Source organism: Diutina rugosa, assembly GCF_008704595.1.
Source record: "Diutina rugosa strain CBS 613 chromosome Unknown scaffold47_size107767, whole genome shotgun sequence".
Lineage (NCBI taxonomy): Eukaryota > Fungi > Ascomycota > Pichiomycetes > Serinales > Debaryomycetaceae > Diutina > Diutina rugosa.
Window position 1 is genome coordinate 22,537 of NW_022995157.1, and position 19,807 is coordinate 42,343.

At 49.8% G+C, this 19,807-nt stretch overlaps 8 protein-coding genes across 8 annotated transcripts; 2 read left to right on the forward strand and 6 right to left on the reverse strand. All coding sequences in view use genetic code 12, as the record gives it.

Moving 5' to 3' along the window:
* Nucleotides 1-1,348: 1,348 nt before the first annotated feature.
* Nucleotides 1,349-2,266, reverse strand: DIURU_003673 (uncharacterized protein; the record flags this gene model as incomplete). The annotated part of the gene is made up of 1 exon (XM_034156461.1): nt 1,349-2,266. One exon carries the CDS (start codon nt 2,264-2,266, stop codon nt 1,349-1,351), a length of 918 nt encoding a protein of 305 aa, XP_034011510.1.
* Nucleotides 2,267-2,939: 673 nt separating this feature from the next.
* DIURU_003674 (uncharacterized protein) lies at nt 2,940-4,004 on the forward strand (the record flags this gene model as incomplete). Its single annotated transcript, XM_034156462.1, has 1 exon — nt 2,940-4,004. One exon carries the CDS (start codon nt 2,940-2,942, stop codon nt 4,002-4,004), a length of 1,065 nt encoding a protein of 354 aa, XP_034011511.1.
* A 103-nt stretch (nt 4,005-4,107) lies between these two features.
* On the reverse strand, nt 4,108-4,641 carry EGD2 (Egd2p; the record flags this gene model as incomplete). The annotated part of the gene is made up of 1 exon (XM_034156463.1): nt 4,108-4,641. One exon carries the CDS (start codon nt 4,639-4,641, stop codon nt 4,108-4,110), a length of 534 nt encoding a protein of 177 aa, XP_034011512.1.
* Nucleotides 4,642-9,682: 5,041 nt separating this feature from the next.
* Nucleotides 9,683-10,837, reverse strand: DIURU_003676 (TauD/TfdA dioxygenase family protein; the record flags this gene model as incomplete). Its single annotated transcript, XM_034156464.1, has 1 exon — nt 9,683-10,837. The coding sequence occupies one exon, from the start codon at nt 10,835-10,837 to the stop codon at nt 9,683-9,685; it is 1,155 nt and encodes a 384-aa protein (XP_034011513.1).
* A 1,120-nt stretch (nt 10,838-11,957) lies between these two features.
* CYS3 (cystathionine gamma-lyase) lies at nt 11,958-13,151 on the reverse strand (the record flags this gene model as incomplete). Its single annotated transcript, XM_034156465.1, has 1 exon — nt 11,958-13,151. One exon carries the CDS (start codon nt 13,149-13,151, stop codon nt 11,958-11,960), a length of 1,194 nt encoding a protein of 397 aa, XP_034011514.1.
* Nucleotides 13,152-13,609: 458 nt separating this feature from the next.
* DIURU_003678 (U4/U6-U5 snRNP complex subunit) lies at nt 13,610-16,153 on the reverse strand (the record flags this gene model as incomplete). Its single annotated transcript, XM_034156466.1, has 1 exon — nt 13,610-16,153. The coding sequence occupies one exon, from the start codon at nt 16,151-16,153 to the stop codon at nt 13,610-13,612; it is 2,544 nt and encodes an 847-aa protein (XP_034011515.1).
* A 432-nt stretch (nt 16,154-16,585) lies between these two features.
* On the forward strand, nt 16,586-16,864 carry DPM3 (Dpm3p; the record flags this gene model as incomplete). Its single annotated transcript, XM_034156467.1, has 1 exon — nt 16,586-16,864. The coding sequence occupies one exon, from the start codon at nt 16,586-16,588 to the stop codon at nt 16,862-16,864; it is 279 nt and encodes a 92-aa protein (XP_034011516.1).
* A 763-nt stretch (nt 16,865-17,627) lies between these two features.
* On the reverse strand, nt 17,628-19,508 carry DIURU_003680 (uncharacterized protein; the record flags this gene model as incomplete). Its single annotated transcript, XM_034156469.1, has 1 exon — nt 17,628-19,508. The coding sequence occupies one exon, from the start codon at nt 19,506-19,508 to the stop codon at nt 17,628-17,630; it is 1,881 nt and encodes a 626-aa protein (XP_034011517.1).
* Nucleotides 19,509-19,807: the final 299 nt, after the last annotated feature.

Consider the following 19,807-nt stretch of genomic DNA (forward strand, 5'->3'; position numbering starts at 1 on the left):
CCGCCGAACGATTGTAACGGCCCCATTCAGCTTTACATATGTGTGACGTACATGATGCGTCGTCACGGTGGGAAAAAAAATAAACATCGTGCGACAAATGTCCATCGAAATAAACACCCCGACAATAACATTGCTCAAGCAGCGACAAACTTTCCAGCGGATACGAAGGGGACGGGATAATAGTCGTTTACTGACGTAATATGTCTGCCTACAGCCAAGGGTTGCAGGGTATGTTTATTTAGGTTTTCTCAGCCGTGGGCCCCGGCCGCAGCGGAGAACGTCTTCATACATTTACACGCTATGCACAGTCATCGTGGCAGCAGAGTCGCCGCGTGGGGAGGAGGGCGTGGTTGTTTATGCTTTGGGATCGCCCGCTCGACGGCAAACAATCTTCTCTGAAGCGATTCGGTGACGCCGGACACCGCCCTGATTTTAATTGAGAGAGATAAGTAGTTTCACAGACGACCCCTTATTTCGTTTAGTTCATGTCATCTGCGATGAGCAGGGCCACCAAAACAACGCAATTATGATTTGGCTCGCCTTACTGAATTTTTTGAAGAGTTGTAGTCGTCTCAATTTCTTGGAAGGTCGTAATTTACGATCAGGCCACGGCTGCCTCGTGGATAGTGTTAGTAATGTGGCGTGGGGCTTAACAAAAGGACAATGACTTTGTGTTAGCGAAGGTGGCTTGTGTCGCTTCAGTGGCCGTTTCACCGGCGGCATCTTTAGTAAATGAATGGAAGCCGCCAATGTTGTGGCCGGGATGCAAACCACCGATGGCGATGGCGTGTCTGTTGATATTCTGCGGAACTTTTGTTCGTTTATGAGTTGTCAACAAACTGAGCCGGGCGTGGCGATTATGTTCATCGGAAACGTGAAATCAGTCGACATTATGAAATTGATGCTATGTAGAACATGTGGCGGATAATTTCTCATCAGTCGACTGGAAATTTCACCCGATGAGTTTGGTGAATAGTAGTGTGCGATATTATCATTGATATTTCACTGTGTAGACCATTTGAGAAAGCAAAACTGAATATATCAACTCACCTAGAGCGAAATATTAGCATGGTGCTACTACAGCTGTCTAAAAACGCCAAAAAAGAAAAGCTATTTCATTCGTATTGTCTGATACCACAAACCCACTTTCGCAATTTTCGCAAGAACCTCTCGATAGCTTAGCTGGTAGAGCGTGAGACTGTAATGGAATTGTCATCTCAAGGTCGCGTGTTCGACTCACGCTCGGGAGATCTTCTTTTTGTAAACGTCATTGGATGATGAATTTTTTTTTAATGTCGTGTATATATTTACAAAGCTAAATGTCATTAATTCTCTCTCTTCTTTAGTCTCATGAAAGCACCACTTTCCAGATGCGGAACAACGCGATGAAAAGCACCCCGCCCAATGCCATCATCAAGTACGTCAACACCTCGACGTCCATCGGCAACTTAGATTGCGCCTGTTCCGTGAGCGGGATCAGCACCACTTGTTCAGCCGCCAGGAAACAGACGTTACGGCGTCGGATCAACAGACACTCGGCGGCGTCCACCTCTCTTTTCAAGATGCCTTTGCCCAAAATCACTTGGGAGTAGCGTACAAGCAGGTTGTCGACCAACCGGAACATCGTCTCGAGGTACTGCGCTTGTTTCTGTACTTGTACGGTGAGGGTATCGATGTTTTGGAGGTGTTCCAATGCCTCGGGAGTAGGGGTATCGGGGAGCCACTGGGGGATGCTATCGACATCAATAGCCAATGAAAAGGCGGTACGAGCCGTGGTAAACGTCAGCTCAAGCTGAGTCGTCATGTGGTGGGCGTAGGGGATAAGAAGTTTCTCCAAATTATTGAAAGGTTCAAAGAACAGCGAGATAATTGCCATTGTATCCTGAGCCAATTTAAACGCCTTGATCGTAGCTTCAGTCAATAATAGTGCCGCCATTCTCACCTCACTATAAGGTCGATTTTCCCAGCTTAAGCCGCCGCCACTTAAAACGGCGGCGACATCAGTTTCAAGCGCTAGCATCGCTCGCCGAGTGCGGTTCGTACACTCGGCGACTTCGTCGAAGTTGGGCACTTTCGCTAATAGCGTCAGGTATATTATAAGGGCGTCCAGGTAGAGCTGGACGACCTGTTCGACTTTGGAGACGTAGACAAACACGGTGGAGTTGAGCACCTGGGCGAACACGTGCGGGTACTGGTGGAGGAGGTGCCAGTCGCCGGGGCGCAACCGGGCTAGCAGGACGTCGCGGGGGCCGATGGTGTAGGGCATGGGCCAGCTCCGCTTAGCGTTAATGCGCGCTGATTACCAGTGACAATTTAATGGCACACTAGTGAGGGATGGCGGCGATAAAGATGAGGTATGAGACTAGTGAAGAGTTTCAAGATTATTGGGAGTTTGATTAAATCGTTATATGTTTCAGGTCATTCATTCTGTCTAGTATTTACCTCTTACATTTGTGGTATTTGTGGTACTAGTGTTGGTGATGGTCGCGGATCGGTGATTGTCAGCAGAAAACGTCACTAAAATTCTGTGTGGTAACCGTAGCCCCACCAACTCCCCTCACCCCTGACTAGACCACAATAAGATCAAAATGAACTACGTAACTAGGCTTTTCGATTAGTGAAAGAGAAAATTGGTTAACATCCCTATTTTGTATAAATGGTCGTGGCAATCGATGATGCTCACGGTGTGATCTGCTGCGCGCGCCCCCTCTCTCCCCGCGCCACCATAGACAAAGGCCAAATTGCTAATTGAGAATTTCAATTAAGACTTTGAGTGAATTAATTTTAATTTACCATCAGCTGATCTACGTGTCAAGCAGTGTTTCAAGTAGTGTTTCAAAAGCTGTTTCAAGAAAGATAGTCATTTTTTTTTTTTTTCATATTTAATTGCCATCTTGTGCTAACAACCAAACTTGCGCGCACCATACACCACACTGTCGATGGCGGTGTTTGGTTTCTTCAAGAAAGGGTTCGACCCCGAGGTGTACGAGCGCGAGTTGACGGTGCTCACCGAGCTGATCCTGGCCACCCAGCAGCAGGTCGGCTTGCTTGAGCGCCGCTACCGCGACGTCCGCCGGGTGTGGGTCCAGTGGCTGGTGATGCTCTACGTGGTGCTCACCGCCTACAATTGGATGCAACTCCCCAATACGACGCCGGGGGCCAATCACCTTCAACGGTACTTTCGGGGATTGCTGCAACGCCAGTGGGTGGCGGTATTAGCGTTCCCGATAGCGCTGTGGGCGACGTTGAAAGTAATCCACTGGTTGTTTAATTACTTGATCCGCCGCCGCCAAAACAGGTTGAAACTGCTTCAAAACAAACACACTGCCAAGATTGACGAGTTGAAACAGATTACCAATTTCAACACTACGTCGAAATTGTTGAAAAAATACTCTAAGGAGTCCGAGCCGCAACCAGCGGCAGCGGCAGCTAGCGGTCGGCGAGCGCCGCCATCAGCGCCCCGAGGCGCTCCGGGAGCCGGCCCGGCGCCGGCAGGAGCACACCAGCTACCGCCCACGGCTAATGTCGCCCGTCCTCGTAACCCTACTGAGGAGAAGATTCGTCGTCAATTGAACTTGGACATCGATGTGCTTGAAGCACCATTAGCTTCATCATTGCAAGCGCCATCAGCGCAAGCGCCACACGCGCTGTCGCCGGCGCCCGGCGCCGGCGCTTCGCTGCCTGCGGTCGACGGCCTTATCCAGCGCCGCCTACAAGAACAGCAGCACCAGCGGCTGTGGGGGGACCGTGTCCTTGACTTGTTACTCGGGCTGGAGCACAACGAGCTGGTGGAGAACCGCTACGCGTTAGTGTGCCACAACTGTTTCGCCCACAACGGGTTGGCGCCTCCCGGGTGCGCCAACCCGTTACAGGTGAAGTATGTGTGTTTTAAGTGTGGCGCGTTGAACGGCGACTTCAGTAACGTCGCCCCTGTTTCTGAGACAGCCACTGCTGCTGAAACAAGTGATGATGCTACCGATCACGCCACCCCCGTTTCAGAATAAGCTAATGTGAAACACGAGTAATTTGGATAGATATTGGTTGGAGAGAGAGTATTTAGGAATATATGAGACTATTTCGCATCAATTAACTATAGATACCAATTGTTTACGAGAGTTCCATGATGGCGTTGACCATGTCACCCTTGTGCTTTCTCAACGCCTTGGCGGCCTTACCGCGCGACACTTGAGTTTGTTCGACGATAATGTCGATGTCCTTAGCGTCCAAGCCGGTTTCGTCGACGGCTTCGTCGTCGTCTTCGACTTCCTCAATCTTGTTGTCTTGAAGAGAAGCGGCTTCCAAGTCGGCGGTGATCGCTTCCGGCGACTTGTCGACAGTCTCACCCGAGGCGGCGGCGGCGGCCTTAGCCAATTCCTGTTGTTGGGCTTGTTGGGCTTGAGCTTCCATCATTCTCTTGTTCAAGTCGTCGACCTTGGCTTCGCCAAACACGACGTACAGGCCGCCAACGGACTTGTACACTTCGGGGGCGTCGATGGCGTAGATCAAGTTGCCGCGCTGCTTGAAGGTGACGCGGGTGATGCCCTTGATCTGCTTGAGGCCAGTCTTCTTGATGAGCTCTCTCGCCTTCTTTTCGTTCTTGGAGATGATTTGCACGTTAGCGCCTTCAGGAATGGTAGCCATGATTAGTGTGTGGTAGTGGGGACTAGATCGGTGGAGAATTTTTCACCGTCGACGTTGGTGCGACGGAGTGCACATAGTTGCAATTGGTAGCGCCGAGTATGATCAGATCTTAATGGCACTCGACAATGAATTGATTGAGTCTATCCAGTCAATCATCGTATATTTTGTTATCAACCAGGTAGATAAAAGTGGTAGCAATGTCAGATTTAGCTGCACGGAGCTCGTAAACTATTGGCGAGGGTGGGTGGGGCGATTAAAATCAGACCCAATATCCCCTTGATTTGAACCAATGACTCTATGATTTTAATGATTAATTAACCCAATGGCATTTATGTCTTTGGCTTGACCGACAATTGCAGCTGAATCTTGAAGAATTTGAGAGTATATAGAGTTGGTCCGTTAAAGCACGTGACCAAACCATCTTACCCTATAAATCACTTCCTGTAGTTATTGTCAAAGAACCCTCCAATTTACCCTCCACATTTATATAGCTTTTCTCAAGGACTACCTCAGCAATAATTTCAAAACATCCTCCTTTTATAATTATACCAAGTCCAAGAGTTTGGTGACCATCATGACGAACAGATCTAATGGGAACTCCAATCTAACAAAATAGAATAACATGCCATCTCTAGCAAAATTCACTCAATGGCTAACAAAACATTTTGTACCTCCAGGAAACTCTAAAATAGTAGTTAATGGTTTCCCTTACCATTTAGCCTAGCTCCATCAGATAAGTTACTTTCATTTACAAAATCTTCTGAATATATAGGCTAACGCCGAAAAACTTAAAAGATAAAGGAGAAATCTGAAACTTCCGCAACTTTTTTTTAAAACATGACAATTTAAATTCCATCCGTATCATTCGTGTTGGAGCAACCGTGGCTTGCTAAATTCCGAAAGTGGTGGTGGTCGCACGGAGAAATGGAACGCCAGCTGCTATCATGGGCATTAATCTCCGCCCCGCCCCTCCCCATTCACCGCCTACAGCACGTGGACAGAATTTGTGGCTTCATGCTCTAATGTGGTTTTTTTCCCCTCTCAGGATCTAGCAGAACGCATATCACTCAGCGTTATTGCCGTTATCACCCGTATACGCTAATCTACCCCCTGATGAAAGATACGACGACAACGGCGATACCCTTAGATACTGAAACTCGTAGTTGTGAAACTGAACCTGTAACACGTTTCAATTCCTGTTTCACAATTGTGTTACCTAGACTCCAACAACATTGCTTTCTCGCCTTTTTGCCACTGGCCCGGGAATCGCCTAGGCCTCAGGTACATGACGTGCCGTCCGGGGTAGTCCGGAACGACAAAATGTTTTGTGTGTTTTTTTTTTTTTGCTAATCTCGGTCCCCGCTAAAGCCGTGTACACACGCCCAAACGACGTCACCCGGGACGATATATAAGTAAGCAGCGTCCCCTGCCACCCCTGTAACAAAAACTCTACGGCCCCCCTGTTTTATGTGCTCTCCTCGATGCTGCTGCCGTAAAAGCGAGCTGTGCCAGTACAGCACCATTTGCAAGTGTGGCAAAGTCGCCAACAAGTGCGGCAGCTGTTTAGGGATTATCGAACATTTGGACTAGGTCTTGGTAATGATTGGATTCAGGGTGTGTTTTGTATTATAATGAAACGTCTGGTTACGGTATGTGAAGCGTGTGTAGCACAGTGGGGGGTCATATAACCCATAACCACGACCTACCCCGGTGAACTTCGGAACAATTACTGGCGGCTAATCTGGGGGAAGGTTTACCCGGGCTCATAATTGGGGTCTCGGAACAACCGTGGTGCTGGCTTGGGCTTGGCTGTACGTACTGCCGGCGTGGCGGCACCCGCTGCCCGGCATTGCGTCAGGCATAATCTATATCCAATCGGCCACCCGGCACCGTTGCCAAACCGCCGGGACGCGCGCGCGCTCTCGCGCGGGCGCCGCCACCCGCACCAGCGCCGCCGTTAGTTTAGGGTTTTCGCGCGCGCTCATCGCGCCCATCGCGAACCAGCGACTGAGTTACCCGGACATCAGCGGAGTGGGGGCGACGGCGCCACCGCCGCGCGCACTATAAAAGGGCGCCTTCCCCCCCCTCACCCTCTTTTTTTCTTTTCTTTGTCGACGTACTTCATAGGATCATTTCTATAGTATACGTCTCTCTTTGACTCTATTAATGAGCCATCGTTTCCAACTTGGAAGATGAGAGAACTACCCCGCAGCCCTCAAAGTGAGATGTGTTTTGCTTGTCCGTGGTTCTTAGCAGCCCGGCCATCTTTACTTGCCGAGCATCACGGTTACCTTCTGGGTACACCGGTCTCGGAGCAATGATCTTTACCCCTTTGACTACGCCTTTTCGGAGGACAGTCGCTGGGGTGGGCGGCGGCGGTTGTCTGACAAGTTTTCTTTTAACGATAAAGAGAGGTGGTGTCGACCCCAGACGGTAATGTCTTAGACCGGCGGTTGAATGGCTTTAACCCTCGAGCTAACACAGTGCTGCCTAAACTAGGTTTGATAAGATTTGCTCTACATTAAAGTGAGATATCCCTCGATCTTTGATAAATTCTTTGTGTTAAATCATACCCACAAAGGTTACTTTTCGTATGGAGTCACCGTAGTTTGAATATTATAAAGCCAAAACCATATTGTTTTCAATCAATAGAGGTCTAGTGAAAAAGGATTGGCAAGTGTGGTTTACAGTCTCGTTGGTGGATCAAATTTACAGCGTTCATCATTCATTAGATAGATTCACGGCGATTTAAGGTTTTTGGCATATTTTGGTTTGTATATACCCGTAAATAATGATTATTCTTCCCTGATGGATTCAGGTCGCCTATTCCTGGCGTGACACCCCGCTCCTTAGATTCTCCAGGTCATGTTTGACGAGTTTGCGTGGTCATAAGCCCAGGTTATATTTGGCGGGTGATGAGAAATTTAGAAATTTTGAAAATGAGCTTGAGGGGTCCAAAACCGGCGGTTGCCAAAACCATGGGACCTCAATATGGTACCTGTGACGAGCCGCTAAGCTAGATGTCTTCTTTACACTCGTAGGAGGAACTTTTGTTAGTACACTTGATGCCAGATCTGGCTTGATCACGAGATATTCGAGGTGCAAGTGTCGGTGATTAGGGTATGATTGCCGAGGGGGGTGATCTATACCCAAATAGGACACATCGCCAAGAGTATCAGGCACACGCTGACCCCCTGATGCACGGACGAAACACACATCAAACGACTAAGTAAATTAAAACTCTATAGCAATCAATTTGATTTCAAATTTCTTCGATTTGTGCGCTTTTCAAATTTTGCGGTGGCAAATATTTGTATGTTATTTCCGATGCATTGAGAACGTTGCCCGCATGGTTATGTGCAGGACATTAACCCGACAGAAAAACGAAAAAAATTGCGAAAGCTACACCTGGTGCCAGAACTTTACCATAAATCAAATGGAATGAATTTGGTTATCATTAAGCTAAAAGATGTTCTGTAGTTTGTCTTTCACGAGAAACTGAACCTGTTTGCACGATGTTTATGACGTCACCATTGGGAGACATAACCGTTACCTAATACCAATACAATACAGCCGAGTAAAGCTCAATTATAACAGGTGTCCACTATTTACGACTCGTCCATAAAACACATGTTTTGCTCACTCAGCCGCCTCTCTTTCCCAAAGTAAAAGTGTCGTTTATTAGGAGTGAACTCATTCAAACTAAATTAAGGAAACACGACAGTGGCCAAAATATGGTAGACATAACAGTTCTCCAAGTTGTCAGTGGTTCTTTCGACACTAGACTTTCCCCAGAGCGTGTCGTACGCTTCCAGAACCAATCCAGATAGTCCAAACAAGCTTGAAACTTCGACCAATCTTCAGTAACAGCACCAACAGGAAAATGGTTGATTTTCCAGTGAAGGGTACAACCTGGGAAACAAAGTTGTCAACTGGATCAGCCTTCAGTTGTAAATATTTTACATTGACTTGCTAATCGGAGATGGTCGCATTTTACTACAGTACGACGTCTAGTGTATGTTGAAGAAGTGATGTAAACACACCAAGAACACCTTGGTGTTTTGTCCTAACTTGTTCAAAATACAAACAGACTAGCGGGGACAAGTGGTTCGTGCCATGTCCTCCCTGGATTACTATATATAGAGCACTATTCACATAGTAATCCTTAGCTTGAATATACAGATGGAAGCACTTCAATAATGTCAACTAGCACCCACTCCTTTATCACAGAGGAGAAGTCTGCGCTAGTCAAACAAGTTCATCAACATAAAAACCAGTCCACATTTAATAGTATGAACGTACAAACACTCAGAGATGTAGAAATAGGTTCTACAGGGCAGGTATTCAGCATATATGAGTTATTTTAGGGCTTGTATCCCGCTCCTTAGGTCTAACTATGGCTTTGTGTCATATATTTACGGTCTCGTGACTTCACCGTCCTCTTTGGTAGTATAACGGTTAGTATTTCCGCTTGTCAAGCAAAAGGCAACCCGCGGGAGATCGGGGTTCGATTCCCCGCCAAAGAGCTTCTCTTTTTGCGTCCACTGCTAATGCATGCCGAAGTATACTTGCAGTAAGTATTTTAGATTGCAATGACTGTAACTGTAGGAAGAGTAAAGTCCTTAAGAATAACAGTGTAAATACTGAAAGAGATGCTTGGATTTTTTACTTAACTCCACTTCGTTTTATTGTTGATTGGCAAAATCACCCATTTCCATATCAATGTTTATTGGCAATCTAAGACTCATATTACCTGGTCAACTGTCATATATAAGATGAATTCCTGTTTCATAAAAGTGAATACAATAATCTTATCTACATCATCACCTTGTCTACATGGAGCTTACCCCTTCTGCGCGCGCCTGCTTTTACTACAGTAAACCCTAATGTCCCTAATGGAAACCTACCTTCTGCTGCTGTAAGTCACTTAAAATTACCGTTAATTGATTCCTAAACTCCTAATGCTATCGTCATTCATACCTAAGCCCAAAGGCTTAGCCTTCGTAGGCTTAACCTTCATAGGCTAAACCAGGCTAGAGATCTACACAAACTGGGCGATCTCGGCGTACCTGTCTTGCAAGTAGTCCGGGTCGTTCAAGTCCTTCAAGTCCTCGACAGGCCGCTCCCCTTGGGGGCTGAGGCGGAACGCGTGGCGGACGACGGGGGTGTCCCAGTCGATCACTGCCAGGTGGACGGTGCGGCGGTTGTCCCACAACACCACGGTGTTGGGCTCCCAGTTGGCCCGCAACTGCAAGTCGTGGGCCTGCTCGACGTGGCGGAACAAGAACTCCAACAAGTTGTCCAGTTCCTCTTGTTTCAACTCGATGATCCGCCGGCCAAACTCGCGGTTTAAGAACAAGAACTTTTCGCCGGTTACGGGGTGGGTTCTCACCAACGGGTGGATATTTGAAACGGCCTCGCGGCGGGTGATGCCGCCAGCCGACTTGTTGGCGTGGGCCTGGTCGGCTGAGGTGTGCAATACGTGTAAACCTTCAATCATCTTTTGCATGGCGGGACTTAAACGCTTGTATGCTTCGACGGTATCGGCGAAAATGGTATCTCCACCCAGTTCGGGGCCTTGGAGGACGGTGAAGAAAGTGATTTGCGGCGGGTTGAGCTCGTAGGACACGTCGGAGTGCCACCCGATGTTGTTGTTGCGCGTGGCAAACGCCTTGTCCAATTCCAGCTTGGAGGCGCCTCTGAACGTGACGTGGAGCTCGGGGTAACCTTCGGGAGTACCCAGGGTCGGGTGGACATGGAGAGGACCAAAATAGGACCCGAACTCGCGGGCAAACTCGGGCCCTCGCGAGGCAAAGTCCTGGTCCCGGAACACGACCACCCCTCGTTGTGCGACCAAGAGGGCCAAATCATTCTTAGCATCATCATCAAGCTCGGAAAGTTGTAACCCTCTCAATTCGGTACCGAATTTAGGGGTGATACGGCGGTTTTTGAAAGCATCGCCGTCAGCATACTTCAACAAGTGCTTAAACTCAGCGTCGCCCAACGCCCCTTTATCGAAATGAGAGAAATACTCAAGGGGAGCAAACTTCTGCAGCGGGTTCCAAGTGGGTAAGAATTCCGGGTACTTCGCCACCTGCTGGTTCTGCTTATTGACAGTTAACGCTCCCGAGGCGGTGCGGCTGTTGTGTTCTTCGTTGTATTGCGAAGGATCGTACAAAGTAGCGGTGGGAGCCATTGATTTTGAATTGATAGAGAAGAAACATTTACTCTTGGGGTTGGCTGGTCTATATATACTGTGGAGCATCGGGTGGTGGCGAGAGACGCCACAGTTTTGGTTGTGGCGTGGGAGCCCTGGCATACTGTCAAAAACGCGCATAGCGGGAAATCTAGGATCTGGGGTTTTTTTTTCAATGGCGATTGTGGCGGGTTATCAGTGACTAAACGAATTCGGGATTTCACGGTAACCCCTCAAAGGGAGATAAAGAAGCGACTAGTATAGTTTTTAATTTGAAAGTTGTCGTACTAGTGGTGTCCATGACTACAACGACGGGGTGGCAATATTGGATGATCGAGCCACAATTGTCGATAGCACCCAAAAGCTTTGGCCTCCTCACGTGCGCGCCACAATCTCCCAGTGGGGTCCCCCAGCAACCATTTGTCAGAAACAGTCACGGTAAGCGGAAACTGCTTACGGAGCAAGCAGCAACGGCAATCAAGTGTATAACTGGCACGTGGCTTGTACCAACTATTTGCTCTCATCTCTCATAATTTGCTGAGGCCAATTCCGCGCCTCATTCCGTGAGGCATTTGCAGCCGGCGATAGGGAACGGAGTGCTAGCTCCGAACCCGCACACGACGGGGCGACGGAGATTACTCGCGGTGCTACTCCTTTAGGAACGAGTGTTTAGAGTTTAGGGCAAATTAAAGTTCAGAGGGAAAAGGATGTCTCAAGGGTTCTTTCCCATATTCATAACACACTAGCGATGAACACGGCATGCTTCACATGGAAAATATGTATCTCGAAGTCACTCTCGGACCGGCGTATCAGTAGCCCTCCCATGAGAAAATCGTCGACAATGTAATTGTCAACGGGGAGTGCCACTTTCTTTACCAGTCCCTCCACGCCACCGTGCCCTCAAAAGAAGACACGAATGGTGTGGGTGTAAAGAGAAGAGCGAGAAAGAATTTGATCGCGTTTTTACGATGGGCTCATAAATTGTATGCAGGAGAGTTACACAATTTTAGGTTTCAAACTTGTTGAAACAAAACAACCACGGATAAAGATTCATTAATATTTCCCATTTCGTTTCCGTGTATTTTCCTTAATCTATCAGTGTACCTGTATCCCAATAAATCTAAGTGGCGGCAGCCAACGCCTGTTCGACGTCGCGGATCAAGTCGTCCGTGTCCTCAATACCCACCGACAATCTGATCAAGTCGTCAAACACACCCACCAGCTCTCTCTGTTGTTGAGGAATGCCGCCGTGGGTCATCACCGCGGGCACCTCGCACAACGACTCGATCCCGCCCAACGATTCGGCGAGAGTAAACAACTTCGTCAGCTGGCAGAACTTCAGCGCCGCGGCGGCGTTGCCGTTGATTCTGAACGAGATCATGCCCCCGCCAAGGCCGCCGCGGTGCTGCTTTTGCACCACGGCATGGTTGGGGTGGTCGGGCAAACCCGGGTAGTTGACGGCCTTGACGGCGGGGTGCGCCGCCAAAAACTCGGCCAACTTTTGCGCGGTGGCGCTCGCTTGGCGCACGCGCAAGTGCAACGTCTTCAACCCGCGGTGGGCCAACCACAGGTCGAACGGCGACGGGATGGCGCCGACGGCGTTCTGCAAGAAGCGGATCTTGTCGTGGAGCTCGGCAGAGTTGACGGCGACCACCCCCATCACCACGTCGGAGTGGCCGTTGAGGTACTTGGTGACCGAGTGCGACACGATGTCGGCGCCGTGCGCCAACGGGTTGGTGATGTACGGCGACGAGAAGGTGTTGTCGACGGCCAACAAAATGGGGTTGGCTCTGGCTTGGTTGAGCTCCTTGATTTGGGCAGAGACCAGCGCGATCGACGTCACCGCAAGCGTCGGGTTGGAAGGGGTTTCCAACCACACGAGCGCGGTGTTGTCCTTGACAGCGCTCTTCAAGTCGCGCTCGAGGTCGTTGACAAAAGTGGCGTCAACCCCGTGGGTGTTGGCGACCTTGGTGAAGTATCTGTGGGTACCACCGTAAACATCACCGCCAGAGATGATGTGGGCGCCGACGGGCAACAGCTGGATCACCAACGCGGTGGCAGCAGAACCCGACGACACGGCGATGGCGTACTTCGCCTGCTCCAACGCGGCGACGGCGCGCTCAAAGTTCTGGCGGTTGGGGTTGTCCGAGCGCAGGTATTCAAACTCGCCCAACGGCTGGGCGGGCGCCAGCTGGGCGAAGGTGGTCAGGAGCGACACCGCCTCGATGACGGCGCCGGTGGTGGCGTCGATGGGCGCGCCCAGGTGGACGGCGTTGGTGCCGAAGGCGTAGGTTTCTTGCTGGTCCAAGGTCATGGGGGTGGTTGGTTTGCTTTGGGCGCAAAGTGTGGCGCGTTTAGCTGTTATATATACTGGCGCATCGCGCTCATCGCTGAGCGCTGGTACTGCAGGTAGCCGGGCGCCCCACCGCTACCAACTTACCCGTACGAGCGCCCCCAACGGTGTGGCGTTTTCGCAGTTTTCTCTGAACACCACGGCAAAAAGCAACGGGCTGACAAATACGGCAAAAAAAATAAAAGAAAAAAGAAAATAATTCGAATCAAAGCTCAATCGGTATAGCATTGAGATCAATTGACATCCCTACCTATTCTTTTTGAATTAATTGATGTTTGGTGTATCGGTTTGTTAGTTACTCGTATACGAGTCGGACTCATGAGTCCGAGGGTGTGGCGGGGTCACGTGGGGTCGCGCCATACCATACCCACCACAGCTTTCATACTAAGCATAACCACCACCCGCCAGTAACCGTTCTTTTAGGCAATGTTGCAAACCCCGGGTTTGTCAGCGGCAGTGGCCATATGGCGTGATGCCGCAACCACTAATTCCCGAGGGGTAGCCATCCGCCATTGCGGGCCCTTCGCAATAGGTAACCACCAGTGGCCTTGGTTTATTCTATCGAACGCCGCTTCGTAGTCATCCCAAGCGAATTGGTTAGCGTCAGCTAAATAGACTGCTGTCCAGGCATCGCCGTTTGTAGGGTCAGCGTCAATCGCCCGTTTCCACCACTCTAGAGCCTTCTGCGGTTTCTTCTGTCGCCAGAAATCAAGACCCACCACCACTAATATCTCACTGGAATTGTCACACGCCTTAAGTGCCTCCACTAGCGCTGGTTTCCGCTTTTTCGGGTCTAGTAGATCAAACTGGATCGACCAAATAAGACCACTAGAGGGACACGCCTGAAGAGCCCGAGCCACCAATTGCCTCGCCTCCACTTTATTATTCTGAGACAATTGTAATATAATGGCATCGTACCATATTCCAGGAATATTCCGCCATTTGGTGAGGGCATAGTCTAACGTAGACCGAGCCATCATCACGTTGTTTTGGTGGACATAGATTTGGGCAAGTAGTCGTTGCATTTCAGGAAACTTAGGGGCTGATTTAGCAGCAGTTTCTGCTTCAGCCCATTGACCATCGTCACATAACACTTGTACTTTCTGGAGCCATAAATTGTGGCTCAAGGGAAATTTGTTCAAACCATCATCAATCGTGTTTAGGATGAGGGTATCATCAACTTTGGCTCTCTCCAATACCTTTGCAGCACGAAGTAAATGGACATACTTGTACCATACTTTATCCAGCGGCTCCACCAACGACTGCTTACTCACTTCCAATGCTTTATCAAACTCGCCTTCCGATAACTCAAGTTTGATACGTGCTTTCCAGACCGATACTGCTGCTTCGGTATTAGCGGTGGTAATCGCAGCAAGAGTGGTTCTTGCAGCCTCGACATCACCGGCCAATTTCCATTGGTCCTTAGCCATCATCAACAGCAACACCACCTGTTGAGGGTGTTGACCTATAGCCCGTTTATAAGCCTTCCAAAGCTCTTCGTAGTTCCCACCCTGCTTACTCCTCTCCAATGCCAAAAGCTCAAGCCAGTCTTCCACCAGGGTCAGCGACTGGAGCTTCGTATCGTAATAAGCGCGAGCCATGATTGGGTAGCTCTCAACGTATTCATCCAAATCGGCATCAGGATTTTGAGTAAGAAAGGCTTTAGTGATGGCAGTCGCAGTCTGTAACAGTTGTTCACGTTCAGCTTGCTGGGCGAGGCTCAACCAATCGGCTTCCACCGTCACCGCTTTCTTAGCAAGCTTATCGAGCTTATCCTGGTGGTCTAGCTTCTCTTCAAGCTTCATTGCGATTAGCCAGATCTCGGCCTGGACGGTAGTATCATTTTTAAACTGTTTTCGAGCTTTGTTCAATAGATCTTTAGCCGCTTTCTCCTCCAGAGCGAGGATGACAATTTGCCAAAACGGCCAGTGACGAGGACACAACTCTCGAGCTTTAGCAGCAAATTTAGCTGTTTCAGTATCGGGGACAAATTCAAGTAATGCTTGCCATAATTTGATACTGGCGGGAATACTCTCTATCCCTTTCATCACCGCCACTTTCTTCTCCTGGCTAGTAGACTCCAATTTGACAGCTTCTAGCCAGATATCTTCACTTGTAGAAACTCTGTCTAATGCCAGGGCCACAACTGATCTCAATTGAGGCAGATTCTCATGAATACGGATCGCTTCAAGCCATATAGACTTATCACGAGGGAGTACCCTCGTTGCCTGAAGGATAATCAGTCTAGCCGCCGCCATCTGGTGGTGTTCCACCTCCAACTGAGCCAGTAGTAGCCACAGGCGAGCCAGATTAGGCTGAGTTTTGCGTAACGATGCCATAAGCGCTCGCAGTTTAGCCAAATCGCCTCGAGCCAGCTGAGCCTTCTGAGCTTCACTGATATCAGTTTCCGTCAATTTGACCGTCGAAGTAGCCGGAGCAAGCATGGCATCAAGCCTCAGCGAAAGCAATTGGTCACGAGCGGCATTGACACTATCAATATCGGTCTTCTTAGTAGTAGACTCCTCAACGATGGGGGCGTGTCCTTGAAGTTCTCTTTGAATAAGCGAATCGGGAGCAGCATAGAAACGTTGCTGGCTCTTCTCCAAGAGCCGCTGGCGCTTATTGCGCCGGGTAAAGTCCTGGGGCTCGGGTAACGCCGCCCATTCGGCCACAGAAACGTCGCCCAAACCTGATTTCAAATCAGAAAACTCGTCAGCAATCTTCGTAGTGGTTTCGGCAGGTTTTTCGGGTGTCAGTTGGCGTGGTTTGCGCCGGAGACGGGCCTCGATGGCCCTATAAGTCTCGTCCTCGACGTCGTCTTCGACGGGTATTTCTTGGGGTTTGCCGGAAAATGTGAGTCCCAGCGAGTCGGCATGGTTGGAGAACCCCACCGCACCACGACCAATGCCGGCTACATACCCTGGCGGCGGCTGCTGGTCGAGGAAAGCCGGTCTCGACGTCATCCTGGGTCACGTGGGAGGATAAGATGAGCCGCACCATCATCAAGTACTTAAGGGTTGACCATGACCACCAGTAAGGCGAAATTTGTACCAACTATTTTCGATTGAACTGTATTAGGAGTGTACGTCTCGTAAGTGTATTCTTTAATTGATGGCTGATTCCCCTTCAATGTGGTTATGCCATTGTCGCATTTATCTATGGTTTACTAGTACTCAACCATGATGCTGAACAAAACTTGTACTGAAACAAAACTTGTACTGAAACAAAACTTGTACTGAAACAAAACACCAAAAATTCAAACTATGATCTGTTAAGTTATTATAATCCTTTAGATACGCCCCACCCCCCCTCGTAAATATCTCGCCCCGGGTCGCGTCGCGACGCGCCGCACTGAATTTCAATTTTGATAACACCTTGTCCATAAAACCAAAGACATGACCAAGGCCACCGACACCCTCCTCATCTTTGCTGCTTTGGGAGCAGTGTACTTTGCCCTTAACGTCGGCGTGATCCCCTCGCCCCAGAAATTCCACGACGACATCTTGCCGTTCCTCCCCTGGTGGGGGCTCGTCACCTTCGGCGCCTACGCGTTGTCGTGGTTGGGGATTGGCATCTTGACGTTCAAGGACAAGAAGCAGAAGCACGACGAGTTGTTGCAGCAAATCGACGAGGCCCGGGCGTTCTACAAGTCCAAGGGCATCAACCTCGACTGAGCGACAAACGGTCAGCCAATTGGCGGATAACCTTTTACATTCATATCATGTACCATAATAATGACAATACGAAACTACCACAACTTCAATGGGCGTACATTTGTAGTATTTACCTAAGCTGGAATTCGCCTACTCCATGGATAGCATATCATAAATAACTGATTGAATCTTAGGTGGTAGCTGCCTTGGATCCGTGGCCAAATTCGTGCCCAAAACTCGTGCTATAATGAGGGGGTTACCGGTGACTGAAATCTCTCTGACCCTGAGCTCTCCACCACCCAAACAGACGAGTGTGGTTACCGTGGGATAATGGCTGCTCAAAGAGTGACCACACTGACCTTGAATCAATATGTGGAATTACTTCTGAGCCCCATGGCGTCGAACACATAATATAGTAAGTTCCGAGTCGTAAGGTAATGTGGTTGGTACCAGGGGAAGCACCTATCCCAATTATCGCAGAAAACACATGCTCATGGGCCACAATGATTTTGATCAGCTCATGATGAATGTGAGTGTCGATGCAATGGTGTGGGGAAGAAGTATACCATTAATCCAATGATGCTTTATCTAAACCAGTAATCGCAATTATTACTCATTCATGATTCCCCAAGCTGGCATCGGAAACTAACCAAGTGTCAATTCAGCATCAATCAAATTAGATGAATAGCGGCGCAACCACTGTCGCTAGGTATGGTCCATTTGGTGTCGGACGACATGATTTGCTGGTGATATGCTGTTGTCGTTGATATAATTATACAGGATGCTATGCGGTCAACGACTTGTAAAAATCGATCACTTCGGGCGACACTTTCACTTTGCGGGCATCAAAGTTGAGCACTTCGAGCGTATCCTTGTTGGTGGCCCGCGACAACGCCACGTAGATTTGGCCCATTTCAAAGATCTTGTGGAGATCAATGCGTAATCTCTCAATCGACTGGCCCTGACTCTTGTGGATAGACATCGCCCACGCTAAGATCAATGGGTACTGGGTGCGTACGACTTTGTTAGCGTTGGACGTCGAGTCAACGGTGAACTCAAGCGGCTCAATCAAATGGAGACTGGAACCCCGCGGCGTTCTGAACGCCACCACCGGCATCCGCTCGTTCAGGTCCACCACCGCGAGCGAGAGCAACACATCGACAATCCGTTTCGTCTCGCCACTGAGCAAATGGTAGTACTCGGTATCTTGAGGAGAAAACCGGTGTTTATCGCCAATTCTCTTCAGTACCAAACGCAACTCCTTTTGATGGCTCATAATATCGTCCTCGCTCCAGTATTCAAGCACTTTGTGCCATAAGGGAGCCGTCAAAAATACCACCACCGTACCCACCAGCCCGTTGACGATCTCGTCAGAGATGTTCTTGATGCACATTACCTGGGCGTCAGGTTTAAGCCGCAACACTTTCTCGGCCATAAAGTGCTCTAGTTGACCGGCCAACAGCGGGTGGGGCACGTAGTCCTGGGCGACGTACTCCTCCACGTCTCCTGGAAGCTGAGCCAAACGGGCCTGGTTGGCTCGGTGGACCTCTTGTCGGGTGGGGAAGAGCTCAGTGGGGCCAATACCGTCATCATAAACCACACGACGGGCCAACAGGGTAAACTTACGGGTGGTGGTGGCATCAACACGCCCCATTCTCACCGTGTTAAGCATCTCGATGAGTTCCAGGTCCCGCTGCCGCCAGATCTTGCGGAGGACAATCTTCTGCTTGATCACTTGCGGCCACGTCTCCGCCTGGAAACAAAACTTGGCCCGCTTATCCTTCAGCACCGGCGGCAACTGGAAGAAGTCACCCAGACACACCACCTGGATGCCGCCGAAGGGACGGTTGTTGCCTCTGACCACACGGGCCACCGCCTCAAGCTTATCAAACAAATCGCCATCAATCATCGATATTTCGTCGATAATCACCACTCTAAGCTTCTGCCAAGTAAGCCGAGAAAACCGGTTCTTCTGGATGCGGTTGGCAAGGTCGCCCACCAGCCCCAGGCCGGTGCCGATGCCAAAAAGCTTGTGGAGGGTCATGCCGCCAATATTGCACGCCGCCATCCCCGTCAGCGCACACACGCCTAAACCTTCGCCGAATTTGGACCGTAGCAGACTCACCAAGTGGCGGAGCACCACCGACTTCCCCGTGCCTGCGGAGCCCGTGTAGAATACCAGTACCCCGGAAAGCACTGCTTGCATCACCTGGTGCTGCTCCGGAGTGAGCAGAGTCATTGCCAGTGCTGCCAGTGCTGCCAATGGCGGCGAACCAGACCTTACCACGGGTTTGGGGCGCCGTTTTGCCACGGGTGTAAACCAGCTATCCATTGCCAGCAGCGTCCGTTTCACAGGAGCCGGGGGAGCATCAGTGGATGTTTGGAGTGCCTTTTGAAGCACGGCATCGCCACAGGTCACCAATTCCACCAGGGTATCGGCAAACCCGTCGTCGTCCTCTTCGAATCCCAGCGCTGACCCATAGCTTAATATGCTCAGCGTGCGAGGGTCGCGTCTGCTAGCGCGCGTAGCAGCTGGGTCCGGTTTAAGCGACGGCTTCGGTTTAACGGGCACATCCTCGTCGGTGTCGTCGTCAAGGGTGATCACTTCGGTTTTGGCGGACTTGCGGAAGAAGTCCTGGAGCAGTGACTGGCGCAGAGCCTTCATCAATGACGTGGATTGGAGCGAGATGGAAGGTTGGGGTAGGAGAAAGTAATTTCTGTGCGACTAAGATAGTAGCGAACACGCGTCGCGCGTACCGCCGGCACCGTCAGTTTGTTGGGAGCCTGTGCGAAAATTTCGCAGCCCTCGTACGAAGAAAGAACGAGAATTTGTAGCGGTGGAGGTCACCTGGTTGCCAACCGCGTGGCTCGGACAATCAAGTGAGATGTTCTTCCTGATCGCCAAAAGGTGGTACAATCTACTCGTCACCATTGAGATTAATCGAGGATGGCCACCACTAGATT